This window comes from Pogoniulus pusillus, chromosome 3 (genome assembly GCF_015220805.1).
Source record: "Pogoniulus pusillus isolate bPogPus1 chromosome 3, bPogPus1.pri, whole genome shotgun sequence".
In the NCBI taxonomy this organism is placed as follows: Eukaryota; Metazoa; Chordata; class Aves; order Piciformes; family Lybiidae; genus Pogoniulus; species Pogoniulus pusillus.
The window spans coordinates 29347161-29373483 of NC_087266.1; the positions used below are offsets into that span (position 1 = coordinate 29347161).

Below are 26323 nucleotides of genomic sequence, written 5' to 3' on the forward strand. Positions count from 1 at the left end.
TGCAGCTAGAGGAACTAAAGCCAAAGTTGTCTTTATATTTCCCTTGGTTTAATTAAAAAAAAAAAAAAAAGCCATCCACAATATTAACAGGCATATACATACTTACTGTAATGGTATATGGAATGCCACTGACCTCCTGCAGTAGATTTGGAGTATGGTCCTGAGCACTTGGGAGAAGGGGTGAGACCTGAAACAGGTGGGAAGAGCTGCATGTCTCACTGCTGCAAGTGCCACTGGAAAAGCATGTGGAAAAGCAAGAGCTCATGGCATGGCTGGTGTGTTTCTCAGCAGAAATACAAACAGGTGTAATAGGCCTATTATGGGCTAACCTATGAGGGGTAGGGTACAACTTTGTTATCAGTGCACAGCACAATGAAGTGAATAAATAGTGTTTAGCTTATAATGAAACTTGACAAAATTCAGTTCAGCAGTATCAGGGTTGATAGATGACATTGCTATTTCCACACACCCCCAAAAAAGCTGTTCAGTGTAATGTACAGGGCAACTGCATGATTTCAGAGTTGCAATCTCTACAAGTATTTTTAACCAGCAGAACCACAACTAGAATATAGACAGTAAGTTAGTGTTGTGGAGGCAGGGAATTAATGTGGCCGAGTCAGGTATTTTTATAAAAATAGTGTTATTTTATTTTCCTGAAAACCTGCCCCCAAAAAAATATATACGGAAATTAATTTAGTTTTAATTGCCGGATTCAGTTTGTTTGAGAAGATCTACAAGGATACCATAGATAATTTGACTATTTTGGAAGTCAGAAGTTGGAAAAGGCTTGTTGAGCTATTAAATATTAGCACTTCCCACTTAATAATAAAGCTGAGACAGATTACTCACAGGTTGAAAGGAAGGGTGGTCCAGCTGCTTCTCCCCTCGCTTTCTTTCAGATGCAGTCGGAGAGTCGTTAGGGCCTATTTGAGCCTGCACCAAAGGTGCTAATGGGTGGAAGCCATCCTTTGGAGCAGAGTGCCAGGGGCTCCTTCTGTAGAATCTATCCGGGTGGCGGAGAAGTTTCAGGTGGGCACGATCTCCCAGGCAAGGGAGAACTCTAAGACCACAGCCAATCCCCAGCCCGATTCCAACGCGGGCACTGCACGGGGCACCCCTCGTGCCGGAAGGGCCCTTTGCTCACCCCCTTCATGCCTGCAGGGCAGGGGGGGGAACAGGTCTTTTTGCGCCTTTTCCTCTCCCATTCAAACCACAAAGGGAGAGGAATTTAGGGGTATACAGGGCTCCAGGACAGTTAGAAATACAGGAAAGAAGTCATACTGGGGAAGAAGGAGCAGCAAAACAAATCTGAAAGGGAAAGTTAGTTAAATGACTGAAAGCCCCTTAAAAGTTCCCATGTTCTAAGTTCACATTGCTTCTCTTATAGAAAATAAAAGACTGAGTTTGCATTTTGTATGTACAGGGTCAGTGTCATGGATAGGGAATACCATCTGGTAGATATGTCACTAGTGTCAACGCCATTAAGAAAGAGTTTGTTTCAGTCACCTGAAGAAGGATATGCAGTGCTGTGTGAAAAGCTGAATCCGCAGAAGCCTGGACAAAAGGGGGAAGATCTCACTGAAGTCTTACAAGATACATGACAGTATCAGAAAAAAATGTGGGATATGCCAGAATGCCTCTGGTGACAATAGATGGCTATCCTCAGGCAATGTAACAGAACACTAAATGTATATGTTTTACGGAGAAAAAGGATACATCATCATTATAAAAGTCATGATCATTTCTAAGAACTTTAGCAGTGGGGATGTGGGAAGGAACTTTATCATCTGTCGACGTGACTACACAGTGCAAGTATTGATCAAGGAAAAATTTATTTACAGAGATTTTTCAAATACAAACATAAAATGGCACATATTATATATATATTTTTACAAAAATGAATATTGAAATAATAAACATGGTACCGCACAATACAACATCAATGAGCTAAACATAACAGCAACAGAAATCTATGTCTGGAAGAAGTTTTCTGTTAGTTGTACAGAACCAACAGAGCCCTACAGTACCGTGAGCAGAATTCCCAAAGGACAGAAAAATGCCCATTTACTGCAATTCATAAAAGTACTATAGGGAAAGGCTACATATGCCAAGTAATTATATTGCGTTTTTGTAATAATGCTGAAAACACAGAGGTTTAATAAAAGTTACATAGGGCTGAGTAAGCAGTGGCTAAATGTTTTGGGAAGAGACATGTGCAGAGAATATAAGAAATACTGATAAAGTGGCTTATTGGTCCTTTTATTAAGTTTAATATATAGATTAAAAAGTGTTGCAACACTGAATTTTAAACCACCAGAAAGAAGTTTAAAAAAAAAAAAAAGAAAGAAGAAGAAAGAAGAAGAAAGAAGAAGAAAGAAGAAGAAGAAGAAGAAGAAGAAGAAGAAGAAGAAGAAGAAGAAGAAGAAGAAGAAGAAGAAGAAGAAGAAGAAGAAGAAGAAGAAGAAGAAGAAGAAGAAGAAGAAGAAGAAGAAGAAGAAGAAGAAGAAGAAGAAGAAGAAGAAGAAGAAGAAGAAGAAGAAGACAAGTAAAGAAGAATCGCACCAAAAAAAGTTTCCTCTCATTTTGTGCCATGGTCAACATTTGTGTGTGCATGTGTGCTTTCGGGAGCACCGTGCTGAGGGGCTGCTCGGTACTATCCCAGCCCTTTGGCACTGTCAACTCAGTGCACACAGAATTTCACCCTCTACCAAAGTGGAGTTTTCCTTGCTTGTATTTCTGCAGAGCAGACCATGAGCAGGCTTGGGTAAGGAAGCCAGACTCTGTCCAGCCCAGCCACTGTTCATCTTCCTGCCCTCCCAGCAGCCACCCACTGTCCCTCCCCACACCTGCTCCATAGAGAAAGCACTTAAAAACGTCGTGTTTATCGTTGTTACCCAGAAGAGGTCGGCAAGCCCCTCGGGCGTCTGGCAGCACCCGTAGCCTGGGGCTGCCTCAGTAGGGGTACTGCTTCTGCTTCTTGCCCGAGAAGCAGGCCAGCCAAGTGCACACCAGCATGGCTGCCGCCGCACCCCCACCTGTGCAGTAGTAGGCCCAGCCGATGTGGCAGGTCCCTGCAAGGGAAAGAGCGACACAGGATTAGCTGGGGAAGGAAATCCCACTGCCAGACTCCTTTCTGCCCATCCAGGACAAAGCACTTTTCAAGGTTTCTGGCCACTTACACATCCACCTCAGACAAGGACCACCACATGTAATTCAAGCAACTACAAAAGCCAGGCTGTTTAATTTTCTATGCCAGTTCAGCAGACTGGTTCTGAGCTCATTTGCTTGGCCAGTTGCTGTTTTCCGTGAGCATGCCAGCCATGTGGCCGGCATCCTTCTGCCCGTTCAGCCTAACGAGTGCCCATGGCACCACTGTCCACAAGCAGCTCACATTTACCCCACATTTCTCTTTCTTCTCTTCGCCCAGATAGCTTTTGAGGATATTTAGCTTAGTTTTGAATGAGATACTGAGAGTCTAAAGGTAAACTGGACCAGGGCCTTCTCTCTTTAGAAATAGCTGAGTGGGTCCAGCTCCACCACTGAAGCATTGGGGCTTAAAACCAGACCCAGATACAAGCTGCTGGGTGTCAATAACACAGGACGTGGCTGTGGGGAACCTACTCACATTCCCCTCACACAGTAATCAATCCTGACCATACACAGGAGCATGGTCCCAGGGGACCACTTGCATGTAATTGAGTCCAGAAACAGAAAAATAGAAAAATGTCCCTATCCTCATCCAAAGTCACAATTCATTGCTGAAAACGTCACTTATTTTTTGTCTCATGTATTTAACGGCATCACACTATGGTCTCAAGTATTTTTAGTGCCCTCAAGTATCTTCATACAGCCAAGCTCATCACCAGCAAACAGTGCTGTGGAATCTCATTGTGTGCCTGCAGTAGGGGAGGAGATCAGGAGAAGGAGGGAGAAAGCCTTCTCACAGAAATCTCCAAAAGCATGGGGATGTCTGATGTTATTCCTCAGGAGTTCAGCCAATCTCAAAAGTGATTTTCGCTTGAACTGCATCATCTTGCTCATTTTATTTGGGACTCATTACAGCTGAGGTTCTCCCTGTTGTTGCCATGTTGGGTAACATTTTGCTACTTTGAGCACCGAGTGCTCTCAGTAAAGCACAAGCAGCAATACAGTGCTTTCATTTCAACACTCTGGAAAAAAGTAGCAGAAACCATTATTCCCTCCAGAGAACAGAAGCTAACAACAGAGTTTCCATCTAGAAAGTAAGAGTTGAAACAAGTGGCATGTCCATTCAAGTGGCATCCTCAAGGGCCAAGCTTTGGGTTCAGGCAGTTAGCGGATCAGCTGCTCCTCACTTAGGCACAAGACACACAAGATGTCTGTACCTCTTGACATGTCCAGAACATTAACTTGCCTCAAGGCAGCCAATATGCCCATTGACTGTCTGCAGGATATTGTCAGGCCAGCTTTGAAAATAGAGGAGGCAACACTTATGCTCTTAGACACTCTGAAAACTTCAAGTTGACACAAAGTGTATTTGCTTCATTTTTTCCTTTGTAACCCTCAAAATGTTTTATTTTTTAAGAAGTCTAGCAAAACAAAGATCCTGATAAGACTCTGAGGATCTATGACCTTGTCTTGAGTTCACTAGCCTCTCTCTTTCATATACTGGAGCAGACAGAGAGATTTACTTAGTTTTGTAATCTGGTTACAATCTATCAATCAACACCACTCTTGGCTTCCATATAAAAGACCACACAGAGAGTCTGACTTCCTAAAGGGAAGACCATCAGAAACCACAGAGAGCCACCAAGCACCTGACAGTGTCACTGATGCTGATCCTTGCCCAATTGCACAGGCGTTCCTGGAAAGAGGTGTCTCTGAAACATCTATTGTCTTGCCTGCATACACACATTGTAGCTTCTACTGGAAATGTCAAAAACAGACTTAAGCATACACCAGATGTCTAAATCCATGGGACTGCTTGGAAAATTATCATGTCAGTGTAGAACATGCTAAAGTATTTGTTATGATAAAATGGACTCCATTTGACAGGTCTTTTAAAATTGCCAAGTATTCCTAAAATTAGAGAATTGCAATTGCAGCTTGAAAAAGTAAGTCTTTCTCATTATGATGCTTACAGGTTAAAAAAAAAAAAAAAAAGATATTAAACTACTGCTTTAAAAATAGTTTAAAGATTCATCTGGTAGCACTGACCTAAGTGGGATAGACTAAAGTAAATTTGAACTTTTGCATGCCGCAATTTCAATTTTTGTGCCTCGGCAGCGGGAGAGGGAAGGAGTCTATGTGATACAGATTGAGAAAAAAGAACTCTTAAAACAGTGTCAGAGATGTGCTCAACAGATAAAACCCACAAACATTCAGTCTTGGTTGAAGAGAATGACATTTGTTTCACCATACTGTGCTCCATTTACCCTAAGGACCACTATCCTACTTAATGCTCTGAGACATGGCAGGCAGCCTCTTGATCTAACAAATGCAATGTAGTTCACAAGTGTGAGCTGGGTCAAGATAAACAAATGAAAGAATAAAAGAGTGCAGGAGAAAGGATGAAAGATCTGGGAGTCTGACCTTAGAGCAATAATAACACAGCAATAAACCTGGCCATTATTTCCAGTCTGTGTCAGGCACACTAGGAGGCCTCAGACAGAGCAGCTTGATCTGCACTTGGATGCTGCTGCGCAGAACCGTGTTTCATGCTATTGTACTGAAGAACAGCTTGCAGCAGGAAAAGTGGCTGAGGGTACAGAACTTATCTATACTTTCCACTTTAAGTGTAGGTAAGTCCTATGTCCATAGCTATAAGGCCAGAGATAATCCATCTTGAAGGTACCTGCATTGCATAGCCACGTGTCAAAATGAAATATTACCCCTTTTATAACACTATATTGCATAAGGGGAAAAATTATTTTGGAGTTAATATTTCTGCTCTTGTGTTCTCATTTTACTACACATATAATCTGTTTTAATTCACTGTACTCTAAAGGTAGATTGTTGGTTTTCAATAATAGAGTAATTCAAATTGTGAAATGATTTCTGCTTCACTTTGAATATGAAACACTTATTCTAAAAGGAACAGGAAGCTTTATATAAAGCAAAGTTGATGAGTAACTGAATGTAAAATCATGCAAAAAGAAATATTCCTATAGAAATGTTATATGTTAGAGAAGATAGACTTTGCTTTCTAGCATTAATAATGGGTACCAGAAAAGGAGCCTTTGTTATGTTCATGTTTATCAGTGGGACTAGTCATATATTTGGAGGCAAGCAAATGGTTAAGAGCTTTGCTTAAATTCAGCCATTAAGTAAAGCAGTTTGCCCTCACCAGTCCCATCATGTTAAAGATCAGAAATGCTGCATTGCAATTTCCCTTATTTTCAAGGTCAAAATTCTGAAATGAAGAGCAAGAACACATAAAAACTTGGCAAAAATAAAAGTTATTGAAATCATGTAAATTATAACACACATACAAAGACTCAAAAGCTGTTGTGTTCCTTAAGGATTTATAGGAATACATATACACAGGTAGAAGCCTGTCAGTCTATTGAGAGTGTGGAAGTGCGTGCAAGAATGTGTACCTGTTCTTTCTCATGAGATGGGCTGGATCTGTTTTCATGCCAAAGTAAATTCCCCAGCAGCTGGAGTACTCTTCTAGCAGATAGAAATGACATATATCACAGCAGCTTCCTTCTCTGCACAGAAATGGTGCTACTTTTAACAAATCAGTCTTTATCTGACAGGTTGGTAGAGAAAGAAGCTGCTTCAGCATTTTGTTAGTTCTGGATCTGGTTGTTCAGGGTTTGGGGTTTTTGTGGTTTTTTTTGGTTGGTTGGTTTGTTTTTTTTTGGGGGGGGTGTTGTTTTGTTTTGTTTGATTGGGGTTTTTTTGTTACAGGAGAGCACAAATAATTGGAGCTCTTGGTTGCTCAGTGAAGGAAGACTGTCCAAGGTAAATTTGCAGTCAGACATTAAGAACTTTTCTCTTTTTTAAAAATTTGTTTTACTAGGATTGGACACAAGGGAGTGTAAAGATGAGCACTGAAATAATAGAATAACAGATCTCTCAGCAATAAGGATGAATGGTCATTTTCCACACAAGTAAGAGTGGAAATACTACATTCCTCTCTCCTGTAAAAGGATTTAAAAAAATGGCAGTTCCCCAGGATAAAGGACAAAAGCAAGGTGAGTGAGGACAGCATCAAAAGACGATTCAGCAGAACAGACAATATTTACCAAACTGAACGAATCATAGAATCATAGAATCAACCAGGTTGGAAGAGACCACCAAGATCATCCAGTCCAACCTATCCCCCAGCCCTATCCAGTCAACTAGACCATGGCACCGAGTGCCTCATCCAGAGGGAAATTAAAGGGTAGTTTTACCACAATTGATAGGCTTAATCTTCCATGACTCTTACTGATCACAGTATCACAGTATCATCAGGGTTGGAAGAGACCTCACAGATCATCAAGTCCAACCCTTTACCACAGAGCTCAAGTCTAGACCATGGCACCAAGTGCCACGTCCAACCTTGCCTTGAACAGCCCCAGGGACGGCGACTCCACCACCTCCCCGGGCAGCCCATTCCAGTTCAAGGCCATGATATGTGCCCCTTAGCTCCCCCACTAATGCTTCAGTACAGAAGGCAAATAAAAATTAAGACAAATTCAGGAGTGGTGGAAATTTGCAAGAGAAAATCTGCAGATACTTGGTCAACTGTGGAGCTGTGTCAGGATCCTATTGCCAAAACAGAATTTTATCAGGATTTCTACCCATGCTGTCTTAATTATCACATATAGTTATTAAGGTCCTGGAAATAACATGATTTTAATCTAAAATAACCAATAATTGACACTTATGAAAAAATATCCAGAATATGAAAGTGTCTTGGATACAAATCTGCTAATTGGAAGACTTAGTATCTTAAACATATGTTAATGCTATGACTATCCTGGGCTTGCAGCCTGGAGTATTGGTAAATCCCTTAACCTTAAGTGCAACCTATTTTCCAAAACAAAGGAATAAAAGGTTACAGAACTAGACAGTCAGAAGAATACAAATGACATACCTTCAAAAGTAAAAACTACAATTCCTATTTGCAAGAAGTTGTGCAGGAACTCTAATTAGCAGCTTCACATGAGAGTCCAGTACTACAGGGAATGTGAAGTCCTGTAATCAATCAGGGTGTTGGAAAAGTAATCAAAGTAAGGCACATGGTATTAAGGGATATGCAGGGATTTGGAGATATGAAAGCCACAAATGAATGCAAAAGATAATCGGCTAATAAATAAGACAGCACAATCACTTTGAAACAAAGCCAAAATAAATTAAATGGCTGAAGTTGTTTTTTTTTTCTTGACACAGTTACAACGAAAACCCATCATGTGAAATCAGCTACAAAAGCAGGAGAGGAAGTTAAAACTTGGAATGCATCCAGAAAGGATTAAAGTAGTTATGTGAAACAAAGAACGCTATATAAGGTAAAACTACAGCCTAAGGAACAGCTTGATACAAAATAACGAATGTAGTGAGGCTGATTTATCTGTCTGCATGGATGTGACTGTCTCAATTGATTTGTCTTTCTAAAAATCATATTTCTTACACATTCACAGATCAACCTGGTTTGGGTACTTATAACTGGCCAAAGAAATTGTATGGGTATTTTGATCTGTAATTAAATGCATAACACTCCTAAAGTTCAGAAGTGTAAAAAAGTAGTCAAACAAGTGTGAATTTTAATTATCCAATTCACAGAATCACAGAAACATTCAGGTTGGAAAAGACCCTCAGCATCAAGTCCAACTGACATCTCTGCTCCACAAGGTTCACCTTAAACCAGATCCACAAGCACCACATCCAAACGACCTTTAAGCACATCCCGGGTTGGTGACTCAACCACCTCCCTGGGCAGCCCATTCCAATGCCTGACCACTCTTGCTGGGGGAAAAAAATTCCTAGTATCCAGTCTAAACCTACCCAGTCACAGCCTGAGGCCATTCTCTCTTGTTCTATCACTATTTATCTGTGAGAAGAGCCCTCCTCTGCACTCACTCCACATCCTTCTTGTAATGAGGTGCCCAAAACTGAACACAATACTTGAGGCGTGGCTTCACCAGGGCCAAATACAACGGGACAACCACCTCCTATCCCTGCAGGACACAGCACTTCTAATACAAGCCATCATGCCATTGGCTAACCTTGCCGCCTGAGCACACTGCTTGCCCATATTGAGTTGTTTGTCTATTAGAACCTCCAGGTCACTTTCTGCCAGACAGCTTTAATCCACACTTCCCAAAAGCTGTAGCACCTCTTGGGGTTGTTGTGACCCGAGTGCAGGACCTGGTATTTGGCCTTGTTGGAGCTTATCCCATTAACATTGCCACATCAATCCAATCTATCCAAGTCTCTCTGTAAGAGCCTTCCTACCCTCATGAAGGTCAACACTGCCACTCAATTTGGTGTATCTGTGAACTTCCTGATGACACACTCTGTGATGTATACAGATACTCACTTATATTAACAAAATTTGATGTAGGTATGCATTTATAATGGGACAATGAAAGACAAATAAGTCTTTCAACTACAACACTCAAATTCCCAAGAGCAAGTAGCTTACATCACACTAATTGAGGAGCCCTCCCAACCTCTGGAACACATCAGCAAAAAATTCACCTAAGGCAAGAAGTGAAATTAATTTCATCTCTCTCTGGACATCTGCAGTGCAGATATTCACACTGAATAAGTCTCCAAGACTCATGCTGGAGTCAGCCAGGAGAAAATGTCACTTACAAAAGTGTGTTGTATTTCAGCTAAAGCATAGCAGGTGGCCTGTGCCCTAGTAGCACCTATTTCCCTCCTTTTTACTAAAAAGTAATTCTAACAACTAGTTTAACTGCCCTTTTCAAGTAATAATGAGTGCCAGGTACTTTGCTTTTAGGTGGTCTGAGTCCCTTTCTGGATGCCCTTGCTTACCTCTATTGACTGCAGAGGGTGGTTGCATTACTATCATGTTCTGGCAACAAATCTAAGTGCTTTGAGTATATGTGGACCTTGATACAGCAGCTAAAGTCTTAGAAAGATTTAAGAACAGAAGTTATCCAAGTAGCACTAATGAGGAAATGTTGCTTGATGAAATACTTTCTTTCCTAGTACACAAGCTGACTCATGCATTTATCTAAGAACTCAGCAGCTGCAGCTCAGGTATGCTCATAGAGAGTGTGCTCAGCACTAGCCAAAAAATTGAATGAGTAAAATTTCTGAGCTGTTTGCAGAGGACCTGCAAACAAAAAAACTCGGCTTTGTCAGAGAGATTGCTCATAGAAAAACACAGCTTTGAAGTCTTTGCCTTTCGTAGGAGTCTAATAAATTGTTCTACCTTCTAAATGCTATACTTGATTGTTTTTGCACTGTGTGTCAACACTCAGCCAGATTCTGCAATGATGCCACCTAAGGCAGGTAAACAAGTTGACAAAGCTTTTTTTTAAATATTCACTGCTTTCTGTGGAGTTTTTAGGTTGTTATTTTAGTAACTATACTGTTTGCTTTTAAAGTGTTTCAAACATAATTTACTTTAATATAAAAGTAATTATCAAGTCAATGGTTCTCTCAAAGATATTTCAAGCCTTCTAAAAGTGGCAAAGGGGAACTTTAATAATAATGATCTTTGGAAACAAATACACCTCAACAGAGAAGTTTCTGGGAGCTTTTGAGGGCAATTCAGTCTCTCATTTATTTCATGATAGGAGTCAGCCTTTTAAGTTGCTCTCCAGACAGCCGCTTTGGCCAGGAGAAGTCCTTTCACAGCAGTTCACAGAGGGCAAGCAAAGGTGTGCATTAGGAGCCATCTGCTTTGGTTGCTGCTGCAGCTGGGCCCCTGGACCTAGAATGTCTTTGTGCACGACAGGCAATGATAGCACATGTCAGAGCATGAACATGAAGAGGTTCTCAAAGGCCATGCAGAAGAAACAGAGCAGGAAACTGTTCCTAGCCTTGTAAGGATGGTGGGGATGTAAGCAGGCACAGAATGTATTTTGGGCAGGCTGTGGCAGCAGCTGCCAGGTGGGTAAGCATGACACAGAATGCCAGTAGTCGCACCTGAGCTATGTGAGCACTCGCTGCCAGACTTGTGATTTTCACTGCCTTTAATAGCAAAGAAAAGCATAATGAAACTCAAAGATGAGCTCTGGAGGCAGTTGCATGCAACAAACACCACATTATGTTTGTAGAATGCTTCTTAGCACAAATGATCACCCATCAGAATGAAAAAGTAGGTCTTAGGTAGGAAATGCATGGCATAAAAAGCAATGTCTCACAAAAGAGATAGGACATAAAAAAAATTATGGAACATAGATCACCCAGGCTATCGGTCCTGACTGTCTGGGCACACCGAATTTCCTCAAAGGAAGACACATTTTTTTCTGAGTAGTTCAATTTAAAAATTGGAGTTTGTGTTACATTTAGTGTCTTCATTTTTCAGATTAACAAGGTAAATGTAGGGAAGTGGCAGGTGGAAGCCAGATGAAACTTCCTAGGGCACTTAGAATGGCACGAGTCATCTACACTTAGATAAATGAGTCTTACTCTAGATAATATTTTTGCTATTCAGGCTCTTAAGTGTTGGTCTTATAGCGCTGTTTGACCAGGTGCCAACTGAAGTTCAGTTTTGTGAGCTAAATAGAGCATGCCTCTTTAGGACATTCTGTGGGTTTCAGCTGCCTCTGCACCCATCACAATAGAAATGAAAATGCAACAATTGAGCAGCCTCCACATGCACATATGATGAATTAAAGGAAGTCTCATATCGATTTTAGACATTCAGAACCAATCCTGATGTGTTCATATGAATACACTCATTGCCCTTTAAAAAAGCCTGCAGACCACGGTATTGTGTAGATCTGACTCGTTTTCACACCCTTCAGTCAGCTGTTCTGCACCACTGTGTTGAATCAGTGCTGTCTTGAGTGGCAGCTCCAGGGTATAAATAATGCAGCACAATAACAGCTTGTGTGGTGGCAGGAGATTAAGATGATTTTGATCCATTCTCAGACATTTGGTGAAAGTGATAGGCAATCCCTTTGAGCATTGCCATTTTATAGCTCCAGTCTCCACCTTAGGCATTAGGCTAAGGACTTTCAGTCAACAAGCAAACACCTGCACTGGCTTAAAACAAGAACATCTCTTTACTCTTGCTCTCATTAATCTGTATTCCCCTACTTCTAGAAATTACCACCCCAGATGAAGTGGCAACAGATAGCTCCAGTTCATAGCCTAGTGTTTTTGTGAGAACTTTGTGATTTGAGCTGGAATGCCACGATACAGAGCAGGGTCCCAAGACCTCTATATAGGTCTGGCTGGAGTGCCAGGTGTTGCGGAGGGGGATTTCTCTATGCCTCCCTTATTAGGGGGAGGTGAGAAATTAATTTGAGGCGGTATTAATTTTTTATAAAAATTATTTATTAAAATTAATATTTACAAATTTGTGCCACCCCCAACCACTGAATAATAAGTTCTAGTGCAAATTTATGAAAACAGTTAGGATATGATATATTTATGTACAGGGATTTGAATCAAATTATCAACTATAGACAGAGAGAGATTTTCCTCAGGCCTAATGCCTCTTAACAACTATACTGTCTGCCCAGTAGGGGCTGAAACTGTGTATGCTCTAAGGCAGAAGTAATTTATTTTACAAAGGAATCAAAGCTTTACTTAGATGTGTTGCCCTTAATTATTAATTACCCTCTCGGGATTCTGTCACAGCGTGCCCAGTGTGTCCGGGTCTTTGTGAGGCTGAAATATTCCCGTGTTGTGAGAGGAATGATAAGTGTTCCCAGTCTCTGGGGTAAACAGGATTTCTCTAACCTTCTCTCCTGGTGTGAAGTGGTCTCTGCCTTGATGCTGCTGCTTCTTGTGGATGCTGCGTGTCCAGGGATGGTCAGCTGGCAGGTTTCCAGGTGCAGGAGAAGGATTTGTCCGTGCAGCTTCTGGCACGGTCTTCTGTACAGGTAGCAGGCTGTATTTGTGGGTTTGCAGACAATTTGGAAGGTCTGCTGACCTGATTCTTCAGGCTATAGCAACGGGCATGCAGGGTGTGAGCCAGGCTGCTGTGAGACTTGGCTTAGGGGGCTATCAGCTCCCCATATATGTATCAAGTGCAGGCGTGAATGTGCTCTGCTTCCCAAAGATTTGCAGACAGATTAACTGCGAGTTGAGATCAAGGCAAGAGGGCTGAGCCTCAGTGAGTAAGTAAGTGAGGGCCAGATCCTAAGTCTAGGCCTTGCAAGCAGGTCAGAGCTGCAATGTGGATCAGAGAGCTGAGCCTGAACAGCTAAGTCTGAACCTCTGAACACGTGGTGCACCTTTGCACCCCTCTTTATAGACTCTGGGCCGATATTCGTGGCTCTTTTGGCCATCTAAAGTGACCAATCAGGTTGGCAGTAAGCCAAACCTTACCTTAATAGGCAGGAGCTGTTTGCCTGGACCCTCCCAAATATGGGGATCACCTGGGCAGACCCCAGGGATACACAGACTCTGTGTGTATGTGTTACACAACCTGTTTACTACCGTGGGTCCTGGCAGAAAAACATGTCCAGGCATGTAGAGACATAGGGAAGCCTCAGTTTTGGGGCTGCGGCCCCTCCACCACACCAGGGAGCTGGGAACTGCAAGCTACATGTTCCTATGTAACTCAACAAAGGCCTGTCATGTCCTTAATTCCCCAACAAGATTTGCCAGAGCTGGTTGTTTCTCAAAACCTTAATCTATCAGTGGTTTTCTTTTGTTTTTTTCTTTCATGATGGAAAAACCAGATTGCTAGGGAAGAGTAGACAGTAGGCCCCTTGACAGGGGCACCAGTCTCTCTATCAATTATTGGAGGTTACTTTCCATTCTCATTAGCAAAATAGCTCATCTATTGAACGCAATTTAATCAACAAATGGGGTTGTTCTTGGCATAGTATCTTCAGTCAAAGAATGACTTGTCTTTGTGGAGATGGAGCTGCACAACCACTTTCATTTGATTAAAAAAAAAAATAGCCCAATTAAATGCATAAATGTTTAAGTGAACCCTTTGGACACAGTTCACTTAATAAAAAACAAATAAATATCGAATTTTAAAGAGAGCAGCAGACTGCTGGACATTTCACAATGTCAGCTCAGGTTTTCTAGAAAAGAATACTTGCATCCACTTACAAGTAAATTAAAGACATGGTTACTTTTCCTGCAGCCATTTCAAAAATTGCTTTGGAATGTCCATAGAAAAGTGTGTGTTGGGTGAGGGTGGAGTGAGGTAAATTTCCTCTTCACAAAATGAGCTATATCAGCACTATCTGAGATGCCTATTAGTCTAATGTCTTTTTAAAGTGCCTGAAGACACTTTTCAGAGTACCTCTTGCCTCGCACACCTACTAAGGATTAGGCTTTTTTATTGGCTCTTAATATTGCTATTTACTTGCTCTATCTAATTATACGTTCCAGAGTAGGTAGGGGTTAGTCTTGTTTTGCTACAGAAAAAGTTTTCATTTAATCGCTAATTCTGAAACATTTCTGGTTGACAGTACATTTTGTGGTGCACAATTCAGCTGCTTCTCAGGAGAGTTCTTGCAGTCCCTCCTCTGTACCTGCCTCTTGTCCTTCGTATCCTCCTGTAACATAGATTGCAGCTCCTGGCCTTATTTTTCCTACCTCCAGCCTTCACCATTTTTCCCTCATACCATTTGGAAGTTAAAACCAACACTCAGTGCTTTATTGGCTCTGTGGTCAAACCTGATGTGTTTTGACCCTCTTTTTGTAACAGCATTCATGCATTGCCTGTGGCCCAAGCTGCAGCAGCTGCTCTGCCATCTTTGAAGAGGAGGCTGAATGCTGTCTGCTGATCAGCATCCCTTTGAACTTCTTCTCCTTTGGGAATAATCACATGCACTGAATTAGGCTTATCTTCACTAGTATCCACAACAGCAGGATGTGCAAGATCATTACTCCCACCACCACCATTTCTCCCATCAGCAAATCAGTACAGGGATCAAGGGAGCTCAGCTTTTCTGAGGTCAGATTTTGAATACAGAATGTATATATGTAGCTCTTGAGACAACTCATTTCACAGACTCAGGAAAAGAAAGCATATCATTGTGGCTTAATCAAACTCAATATTCAAATGAAAGTGATAATTACTTAAATTTGTCTTGAAACTTAGTAAGATGAAGTAAGTCTTTGAAACTTCATTTTTGGCCTGTAGGCTATAATGAATGTCAGTCTCTAATGATTCAGAAAAGAATAGAGGGTTTGGGTTATCACCAGCCAAGTGGTATTTATGAAAGGTGATGAGCAGTGTTGTTATTATATGGTCCTCAGTCAGTACCTCTTACAGATGACTTTGCTAAGACAGCATCAATCAGGAACTGACATTAAGCAAAAAAAGTTCATTGCCAGTGTATGTGAAAAAAATAGATTTTTAGCAGTAGAGCTGCCTAGTAGAAATCACTACAGCAAATTTCAGCTCTCTTTTTAATCTTCTGATTAATGTGTTAAGGTACCATTGCAGAAGATTGGTGAGACCAGCACTCCCATCAACTTTAGGCATGCATAACCACCCTGTATGCTCCAGGTCCAGAAAGTATAGTAAAAGTACCTGCCTTCACAGTTAATGTAACATGTCTCATGGTCTTTACATCTAATGAAAGCTGTCAGTTAAAATTTTCTCATGGGTTTCCTCACTGACTTTAATGGAAGAGTGATTCAACTTATGCAAATACCTTACTCATGAGTCAACACTGGATGGTGAAGGTGGTCTCAGAGACTCTGCTCTGATAGTGCGCATGACTGTGTTTAAAGTCACAATTTATAACTGCCTATATATTGTCTTCAAGGAACTCAAACTGGCACAACACCCTCCTTCTTGCAAATTAGCAGAGAAACTACCTACAAAGGTAACAATTTTCTGTACTCTCGGAAGAGCAGCAACTGCATCCTCGGAACAAGAGGGCTGTGAGAAGACACAAGCAGGAATCACAGGAGCAGAGCTCTTAACATGATTGGCATGGAAGACAGGCATCAGCATGCACCTGCAAGGTGTCAGCTGGCCTTTCAAACGAGGGCCCTGCTAAATGGGCTAAGAACTACTTTGGGCAGCTTCACAAGGATTGCCCATGGGCAGCGAGCAATGAGCCCAACTGTTCTTGCAACAGTTACTGCAGTATTGTGCCTATTCTTTCTACTAAATCATTTAAGCTATCTTTTCATGGAGCTGGGTATCTTAGTTCTGGGGCTTTTTTCCTGCTAGTTAACTATACATTTCCGTTCTCATTCCTATCTCTCCTTTGTGTTCATATCTTCCAATTATTAGGTGAATAAAAGTGTTTCAGGCACTTTTTATACTTCACTGAAAAGGAAAACTAGTATCAATAGCACAGAAGGATATCAGAGTTCAGATAAAAAGGTAGAGCTTATAGAGCATGTTACACGTCCCTTAGACAAAACTGTTAATTGCCACATCAGTGGCAATAATAGAGATGAGTGCTGAGAATTTCTGGTCCCTTGCCAGATCAAATGCACTCCAAAACATCACAGGAATAGAGTAAGGGAGGGTGATCTGGACTATCTTGCCAAAGCAAAGGTTAAACCTTTCAACCTCAATTTATTTGCATAGCTTGACAAGAATAATTTCTGAGACAGAAACAAAACTCCTTACTCCTGAAGACTGACAGAAATATCACTGTAAAATTAAAAAATAATGCAGCAAGTTTGTATCTAACCTTAGGAGATCATTTTTGCCCATCATACTTTGCACTGGGACTATTGCCAGTCTACCACAAACCCTGCACATGAAACTATGGAAAGGATTTCTATCACTAACTGTAAGACTTAGCTTGCAGGGGGAGGAAATGGGGAGCTGCATGTGTCTGTGCTTAAGAGTAGGAGCTCTCAAGCTTGCAAAGGGTCAGAATGTTCAGTCTTTCCTGCTCCTTCATTAGGATTGCAGATTCCCTGCATTCTCAAGTGACACAGGGTTAGAGAGTGCTTACAAAGTAGGGTAACAGCAGCTGCATTGATCCTTCTAGCTAAACAAGGACCCGCATGTGCATTCATACATCTGATCCTGATTATTCACATTGCTTAACCCTTAGGTTATTCCCGGGCCCTTTTTCCCTGAAGTTCTCTCCAGAGGCAGCTTGCCCCATATCACGTGGATACGAGCCCAGCTTGGCCACAACCCTGTCTCTCGTTCAGTGCTCAGTGCAGTCATCAGCACTAAGAGCAGTGGCTTGCTTGGGAGAAGGCTGAAACAGGCAGCAAGTGGTATTTACTAGCTTCCCAAGTATGTGAGTAGCCAAAACCATACTCTTTAGGCTTTCATTCAAAGGCCATAAACATGTCAGACTTCAAAGACAGCTAATTGCACTCATTATGAATTACCATGACCGCCTACTCTGTCAAGACCTCCAGGAAGTGTTAGCTTCTGTATTTGCATGACAATTAAATATGATGTCTTAAATATATACATGCATACATAGAAACAGACATACATTCCTTCATTTTCTTTTATCACGTTTTTTCTGGTTTCTATTTCCAGAAAATCCATCTACAATAACCTGCCTTATGGCATCATGGCAGAATGATGCAATATGAATACCCTACCACACACAACCAGGAAGCTACTCTGAGCCTGTGCTCATGTCTTTCTTTGTGTTTATGAAAAATATATAGAACTGTCTAATGTGGCTCAGATGCTCTGGTGATGACTCACCCAATTCAAATTGGTTGGAAAGGTTACCACAGGTTTGTCTGACTTCTTCACTGTCCCATCCAAGAGGATAAAGGGCACAACCAGAGCCGATCAACAAACCTATGGAGCAAAAAGAAAACAGAAGTTTATATAAGTGATTTCATCAGCTTAAACACAGACTATCACTTGGAAATAAAAGTGTCAAACTACTATTCGGGGATTCTCAGAATAAAAAAACAGCTTATTCTAAAAAACAACAGAAAATCACTTGGCCTTTTACTACTGATTTCCACTACACTGTTTTGTAGCTGAACTGTGGGCTGGAGGCAGCTTTGGCAGGTCAGCACCAGAGCCATCTTCAGATTCTTGTGCTTCTACCTGAGAGCCTTTAGACTTTCTCTTCTCTTCTGCAGAAATGCTACATATTCTGTTTGGAAAACTCAGCATAGGGTTAAACAGAAGCTCTGTTAATTATGGCATTTACAGGCTGATTGCTTCTGATTAATTAAAACAACAATCAACCAGACTTTATCAAGGTTCTAGCAGGAAAAGTAAACTGACAGTTCTGCTAATCCACTGTCATTTTCCTTTGTTTTTCACTCTTTCAAAAGCCAGGGAAGAATGGTTTCATGTCACCCGATCAATTCATACTACAGGTACACATTCCACAAAGTTTCCTCAAACCATTTCAGCTGAAACATCAGAAGGCTTGAGCCATTCACCTGTGATCGTGCTTGGATTGACATTCACAACATGCTTTGCTTTCTCCAGCCCTTATGCTGTCCCAAACAGATGTGTTTTGGCTAAGCCTTATCCTTCACAAAGTCTTGCTGGGAAACACCCAATGGGCCATGATTATTTTGCAGAAGTGGCATTTTTATCATATTTCATTCTCAGCTGTCACTGCAGCAGCTGCCAAAAACTGCGTGTAGCTGGCAAATCTTCTTACATGAACAGCCTAGAGAGGACAGTTCAGTGTATGCTGCACCATTTAAATGTTACCTCTTTTGTGTCAGATTTTATTTATAAGATTGGAAACAAATCACTAATGGCCTGATGCTTTACAGGCTGTAAAGGCAAGCAAGTCCTCCAAAAAGTCTGCTCCGTGTGTTTGCAGTGGTGCCTTTTACTTGTTATGCAGAGCACAGGACTGGTACAAGGCTTCAAGTCCTACAGCTGTCACTGACTGACTTTGGGCAAGCTCCCTGACTTTGATTCATCTTGCTTTTCCTGTCTTGAGAATGAGGACAATGTGCTCACTGGAAAAGCACTTCCACTGCTGTGCTCCTAATGCAGAAAAAGCCCTGAATGTGGTGACAGAGGTACAGCAGGCATCACAGCAGTCTAATGCATCCTGAAAGTGATTCTGACGCAGGCCTGGAGCTAGCTGTGCACTTCTACTAACTCCATCCTCAAATGCCTCAGACACACATTCTGATGCTCCTTTAAGATACAGTGTATAGGGTTAACACTCCAGGGGGAGTAACCCTGAACCTGACCCTAGGGGTCTGGACTCCTCCCCAGGGGTGGGTCACACCACCAGGTGATGGTTAGCCCACCCGACCCCCCCTCCCCCCCTCCACTTCCTGTCCTATAAAGGAGAGGGCCTTCGTGTTCCTCTCCTTCTGTCTCTCTGGCCACACACCTCATTCTACACATCTCTGCCTGCATACCACCATACCACGTGGCAGACACGAGTCAGACAAAGCCACCATCACAAGCTCGGGTTGTATTTATACAATTTGTATTTTGCTATTTTCCGTTCCCTATCCTTTGTAAACTTCCCTACCTCCAATACCTTTCTAAGTTATTGTTAAACTTTTCCTTTTAACTTCCAAATCGAGTGAGATTGATTTATTCAGGTGTGTTTACCTCTCTCTCTCTCCTCCTATATCTAATCCCCTTCCTTTGGGAAAGAAGGGGAAGAGGGGAGGACACTCTACAAAATGTTATTGGGTCTATCAAAATTATTAGAGTCTCTGGGAAATTGCATTAGAACCAAAGACATACAGAAAGCACCTTACTATATTCTTGACTTGCTCAAAGATACATCTGAACAAGACACTGATGTACTATAGCGGTATCTCGTCTTTCTCTAAAAGATCTTTAATACTTAGACATCTTAGCTGTTAGCAAAGTAGCTCAGCAACTCCTTTGCTGGTCCTTCAAGTACATCTGCCCCCATTTAGCCCAAATATTAGCTCCTTAGATATTTTTCCCCTAGGTTCCAATTTCTTCTTGCTTCTGCCTTTCCTTTTAGAGCTGTCATCGCCTGCTTCTCTCCATATCTACACCACATAACAGAAAAAGAAATCCCTGAGGCATCTCTCTCTTAGGTGGTGTATTGGCATAAACTGGTGGAGCACCTGGGTAAAATGACTCTTTGTTCACCAATATAGTTAGATGGTCATAATCTGCTTTATTTCCGTGATGCAGAGACTTACATGCATTCTAGCAAGAGGCGTGCTCCACCAAGATTGGGTACAGAGGGTACAGGGTTACACATCACAGTATCACAGTATCATCAGGGTTGGAAGAGACCTCATAGATCATCAAGTCCAACCCTTTACCACAGAGCTCAAGGCTAGACCATGGCACCCAGTGCCACGTCCAATCTTGCCTTGAACAGCTCCAGGGACGGTGACTCCACCACCTCCCCGGGCAGCCCATTCCAGTGTCCAATGATCCTCTCAGTGAAGAACTTTCTCCTCACCTCCAGCCTAAATTTTCCCTGGCGCAGCCTGAGGCTGTGTCCTCATGTTCTGGTGCTGGCCACCTGAGAGAACAGAGCAACCTCCTCCTGGCCACAACCACCCTTCAGGTAGCTGTAGACAGCAATAAGGTCTCCCCTGAGCCTCCTCTTCTCCAGGCTAAACAATCCCAGCTCCTTCAGCCTCTCCTCATAGGGCTTGTGCTCAAGGTCTCTCACCAGCCTCGTCGCCCTTCTCTGGACACGCTCAAGCATCTCAATGTCCCTCCTAAACTGGGGGGCCCTGAACTGAACACAGTACTCAAGGTGTGGTCTAACCAGTGCAGAGTACAGGGGCAGAATGACCTCCCTGCTCCTGCTGACCACACCATTAAGGCATGGATAGGTCGGTATACCATAACAATCTGAGGGTCAGCCTCTGGGGCTGGCTAAACTCTGCCCACCTGCAGCTGCACTCCACCCCCTGCAGCTGCATGTGGGGGGTGCTACCCTGTGCCTGGTATCTAACTCCCAAGATGGACTCAAGGACACTCCCAGCACGGGTTGCTCATGTTTATCATTTCTGTGTCCTCTGCTAGCAAGAATTTCTCCAACAGTGGTGCATTTAGTCAGTAGCTGTAAAGGGAGAAAACCAATTAAGGACACGAGTGCTAGGTATTTTCACAACTTTGTCTGACCTGGATATGGTTGATTCTAACGTCCTTGCTAATGGCTTTCAACAGTATCATCTGATTTCTATACCCAGGGCTTCAGAGTCACTGGCAGCTGGTAGAATCCATGTAAATGAGAATCACTTCTAATTAAATCCTCAGAAAAGATGTTTCTCCGACAAGAGAACTTAAGCCAAAACCAGTTCTACATTTGTTAAAGACAGATGAAGACTCTGAAAAAAAAACCTCTAACTGATTTCTCACTTGATTCGTTAAAGCAAGAAGGTTTTTGCAAAATGCTAATATTACAGCTGATGTTCTAGGAGTGGGCAGGACCAAACTAGGCAAGGAAGAATGTGACCACTGGGGATGAGAACAGCTGGAGAAGGAAGAGCACCTATATGCCCCACAGACCAGTGAACTGTGGCTGTCCTAGCCAGTCTTGCCATGATTCTGACACATTCCGATACTGGTTGTGATGTTCATTACCTGCCCCGTGACAGTCCAAGAAGAACACAGCTCAAAAGTTGCTCTGGCCAAAAGTGAACCACTCTGACTGGGCTGCTTTCCATCAATTTGTTTCCTTGAACAGACATTCTGGGAGATCTCGCAAGTGCTTAATGGGCAATATTGTGAGGGGCAGGGAGATGAGTGCAGGGAGTCAGAAGGAAGAAAGGCAGGCTTACAGCCGCCTCTATTGGACCAGATGAAAGGCCAGACAGCCCTCCCTCACAAATAGGTCCTGGGAAAGCCTCCAGCCCAATTCTTCCAGGAGGGCACAACAGCAGCACTGTAGACAAGTGAAAGGGCTATTAGCATAACAATGCTGCCCTTCCAAACTCGGAACAAGCAGTTACTCAGCACTGGCCAAGTACATTCCTGAGGTGGCAAGTGTCTAGAGCCCACTGCATCCAGGGGATTGTTTGTTTTCAGCTCTCTTTAGGTTATGTTGCAGTAACAGGTTGTTGTTTGGCCTTTTTCCTCACGAATATTTGGGCTGTTTCTCCAGGCTGTTCAGTCTGAAGAAGGCTCAGGGGAGACCCTTATAGCAGTCTTCCAGTACCAGAAGGGGGCCTACAAGCAAGCCGAGAATGATGTTTTACAAGGGCATGTAGTGATAGGACGAGAGGCAAATGCTTTAGCTTCAGGAGGGAAGATTTAGACATCAGAAAGAAATTTACAGTGAGGGTGGTGAGACACTGCAGCAGGTTGCTCAGGGAGGTTGTGGATGGCCCTTCCTGGAAGTGTTCAAGGTTAGGTTGGATGAAGCCTTGGGCAATCTGGTGTAGTGGAAGGTGCCCTTGCCTCAAGGTCCCTTCCAACCTAAGCCATTCTATGAATCTATGACTATTGCCCACAGCACTTCCCACTGCCATCTTCCAACCACAGGTCACCCTTCTCTAAACATGTACCTGTTCACTTTTTGTGCCTCTGATGATACACTGGATATAGTGGTCACAAGCTTTGGTAATTTTATCTCCTTTCTCAGCAAGACCTTTTCATCCCCCTGTTACAGCCTCTTTCCCATTTCTGTATGTCAATTTTCGTAAGTCTAAAGCCCAGTTTCAGTGAAAATAAATTCTGGGGTTCAGTCAAAAAATTATTAGTGATGCAATATACTGTAAAGTTAAAATACTCCAAAGGAGCACTGCCTCACTCATACATGAATGCTTGCCCTTAAAGGCAGTTCACACTAATAACCGTCTCACAGCACCCACCACTAAGCCTCACCATTAGCTGTGCCTCCTAGAAATAAATAAACCAAATAAGGGAACACTACTGCACTATTTCAGAAAGCCTCCCTACCCCAGCAACAGCTAGCTCTCTAGTTGGATATGGAATTTAGCAATGCAGAGCTTCATTTATGGAGTACCAGTCATCAAGTTGCAGTGCTCTTCTGCTTGCAACTTGTGCTGTGACAATGAGATCAAATGGGAAACTGCCACCTGAAGCTGGTGCCACCACGTGACCCCAGAGCATGAGTGGCAGGGCAGGGTGTTTACTTGCAAAGAACAAGGTATAAAGCCACAGAAAAGTTCATACACTTCATTTAGTGAATACAAAACTTGATAGAGACCAAAGGTTCTGCCAGGACCATCTTCATATCTGGCTAAAAGGCTTATGCCTGTAAGTACCAATATTTGCAAAGGTACCGACTGGCCACAACTCAGAGTTGTTGTTCTGACACCTCTTTTGGTAATACTGGTTTTGATTTGCCATTTCCCTGTAGTGGTGCACATGTGTCTGTCATGGTTAGGTCTACTGACAAAGCAGTTATGTTCCCTGGTACTTCTTGCAGGACAAGTATAGACAAAAGTCAGGAATCTACCCTAAGTGTAAGAATCCCATGAAGACTTAGAATCTGCTAGTCAATAAAAAAAAAAATCACAAGTTTTGCTTTAATGCACTGAGGTATGTATACTTGTGTGAGTGTGCAATGTCTCTGCTTTCAGCAGGATTCTTCACAACTTGAACAGAACTGATATTGCCTCAGTCTGCATGGGAAGGGAAAATTTGGTGGCATTTCAGCTCCCTTATTTTATACGCTAAAAGGGCAGAGTGTGCCTCAAAGCCTACGATGCTAATAGGATTTGGACAAACCCCCCTCATCTTCTTTACCTTCTAATCAATCCACCCTTGTTTATAAAACAACTAAGTGCGTGGTTCAGACTCTGCAAAAGCAAAAATACTGCATACTACTAATAACTCATGCGTGTTCACAGCCTTTCCATTTAATCTCAGAGAATGTAGATTCTGCTGAACAGCTGCAACCTCCACTGAAAGACCTAAGCTAAATCCAAGTACTGCAAACCCAACAGAAAAGCTCAAGCTAGTTTTGCAGCTTCAGCAGAGCGCAGTTACTTGCTTAGCTCAAGAGACACATCATAGCCTGCCCTACAGTTATTATATTTAGCCAACTATGCTACTCAGTACACCACACCCATGTTTATAGATGTTTAGAATGACTTTTCTTCAGAAAGTAAAAAACAACAAACAAACCACCATGCTGTAATTACCATCATCTGTCATCTTCAATTATCCATGACAGTCAATGAAAGAAATAGAAAGGGAAAGGAAATATGTAGTTCCATAAATGGCACCTTCACAAAAAAAAGCTGCAGCTTCAAGATGCAAGGGAGTAAGTCAGTAGGACAGAGCCAGCTGGCACCAGAGGGTCTGGTGGCACTTGGCTGCTGTTTTGGATGCCATGCCATGCACCAGTGGAGGAGTTGGCACCATCAGAGAACAGCTCTTCTGGAGTAGCTCTGCATTTAGGAATGAAATGGGCTTCTTTCCTTGATCAATGGAAACACTGCTGTTGCAAGTGCTGTAGCTGGCTGAACATGCTAGTGAGGCATGCAGGAGTGAGACGCAGGGCTGTCTTAAACACAGACAGGTTTGGCAGTGCAGAGCTGAAATTAAGTGCTTGGCTTCAATATTTAACAACATACTATTTAGACACCAGGCTCTTTGTATAGTCCTTGAAGAGAGTTGGATACCTTTAAGTAGTGTGTTAAAAAACAGCCTATGTGCAATGTGAGGAGCTGCTCAGACCCACAAGATGAAAAACTGCAAACCAGAGGGTCAGAGAGTAGTGCCTGCCCAGAGTAATCCTTGTTCATTCCAGACTTCCTACCCAGGTACTCTTGCTGCAGGTACAATGTGTGATTCTTAACACTTGGTACTTGAAATGTGATCTTGTCTCGCTGTAGAGGAACTTGTGATTGAAAATAATTGAATGGAACAGATTCTGCATAAGGTGGATGTGGCAGGGAAGGGACAATAATTACATTAATGGCTTGGCACAGATCTAGGTCTCATCTAAAAGTGATAAAGAAATGACTTGTGGCATGCAGCAATCATCTTACTCTAAAATGTAAAATATTAACTACTATTAATATTTCAAAGAGCCTGGATATAGTAAAATCTTAAACAATAAATACAGAAGGATTAATAACCAAGAGACATTAACCAGACTTTGCCATGGACAAAATGACTGCACTCAAAAAGACCCAGACCAATTGGCACAAAAAAAGGAAATGCAAAGCCCTGTGATGGGCAATCCTCAGACTGCTGCTGTGCCTTAAATGGGAGCCTCCACTCAAGTATCCGAGGTGCCTTAAACAGCCCACTGACAACACACAATAAATTGTCTGTAACTGTCCTGACAGTTCATAGCTAACAAGCCCTGTTTTGCAGACTCAGCACTTCCTCTTACTTGTTGAGATCACAGTGTGTCCCTGACTGCTATACAGCTCATTTTTGTTTTGTTGTCAGCCCATTTGATCATTGCATCCTCAAAGGACTGTTAAATAAAGCTAATCCTCCCCAGTATTTTTCTTTCTTCCTTGCAAAGGGTAAACCTAAGCAGGTGATTCAGATAAATCTGACAGAGAAAACCATCACATTGATCAATAAAGAGAGGTAGTGGATGATAGTAAATGAGGCACTTAGCTTAGAATCAGCATCAGAGACTTGCTGCTAGAAAATGCAGTTTCAATGGGAAACAAACCAATGGTGCCTTTCCTTATGGGCTTTTAAAAAGCCTCTGACAGAACTAGAAATTGTATTCCATTTCTGTATATCCTTAGCTCCGGTCACAGATATACCCTATGAATGCAATGAAAGGGACAACTTGGGCACCATAAAGGGCCTCCTCGGCGAGCAGTTAGAAGTGGTTTGCATCACTCTAAGGGTGGAGGGAAGCCCACTGTCATTGTGAAAGCCGAATTTGTATCTCCACCTAGCAAAATAAAAGGAATGGGTCAGATTTGGTATATGCGCTGCAGAGTGAAAATAAATACAGAACCAAATGCTGTCTTTTGTACAGTTACTTTTTAGAGAAAAATATGTTCTTCAAAATATCTCCATCTTTTTTTACCCTCATCTTGTAATTTTTCCCTTATATTTTTCATACCTGATCAAAAAAAAGAACCTTGCCATATTTTTTTTTGCCTGGCATTTCTCACGAATACTGCTCATGTGACAGATGTTCAGGCCACCTGGAGAAGATGACAGAATAATTTGGAAGTTGTCCCTTTCAAAACCATTTTAATGATGATTCTTTCCTTCACATTTTTTTCACTGTTAACCAGTCTGAATCTTCAAAAATGATATAAAGTTTTCACAATCCCATCTGTCACTTGAAGGTACAGTAATCTCTACAAGCAAAACAAAACCAATTTTTAGATGTTGCACAGACTGACTCTCCAGTTCTTCTGACTTAAAAACTCTCCTCCCTGT

General features: G+C 42.2%; 1 protein-coding gene across 1 annotated transcript in view; it reads right to left on the reverse strand.

The window, feature by feature from the left end:
* Positions 1-2391: 2391 nt before the first annotated feature.
* LHFPL6 (LHFPL tetraspan subfamily member 6) overlaps positions 2392-26323 on the reverse strand; it is a 158960-nt gene continuing 135028 nt past the window's right edge. The window contains exons 3-4 of the mRNA XM_064173535.1: positions 17741-17839; positions 2392-3071 (exon numbers count right to left, since the gene is read on the reverse strand). Coding sequence (XP_064029605.1) covers positions 2953-3071; positions 17741-17839 — 218 coding nt within the window. The 3' untranslated portion in view covers positions 2392-2952. The remainder of the gene's footprint in view (positions 3072-17740; positions 17840-26323) is intronic.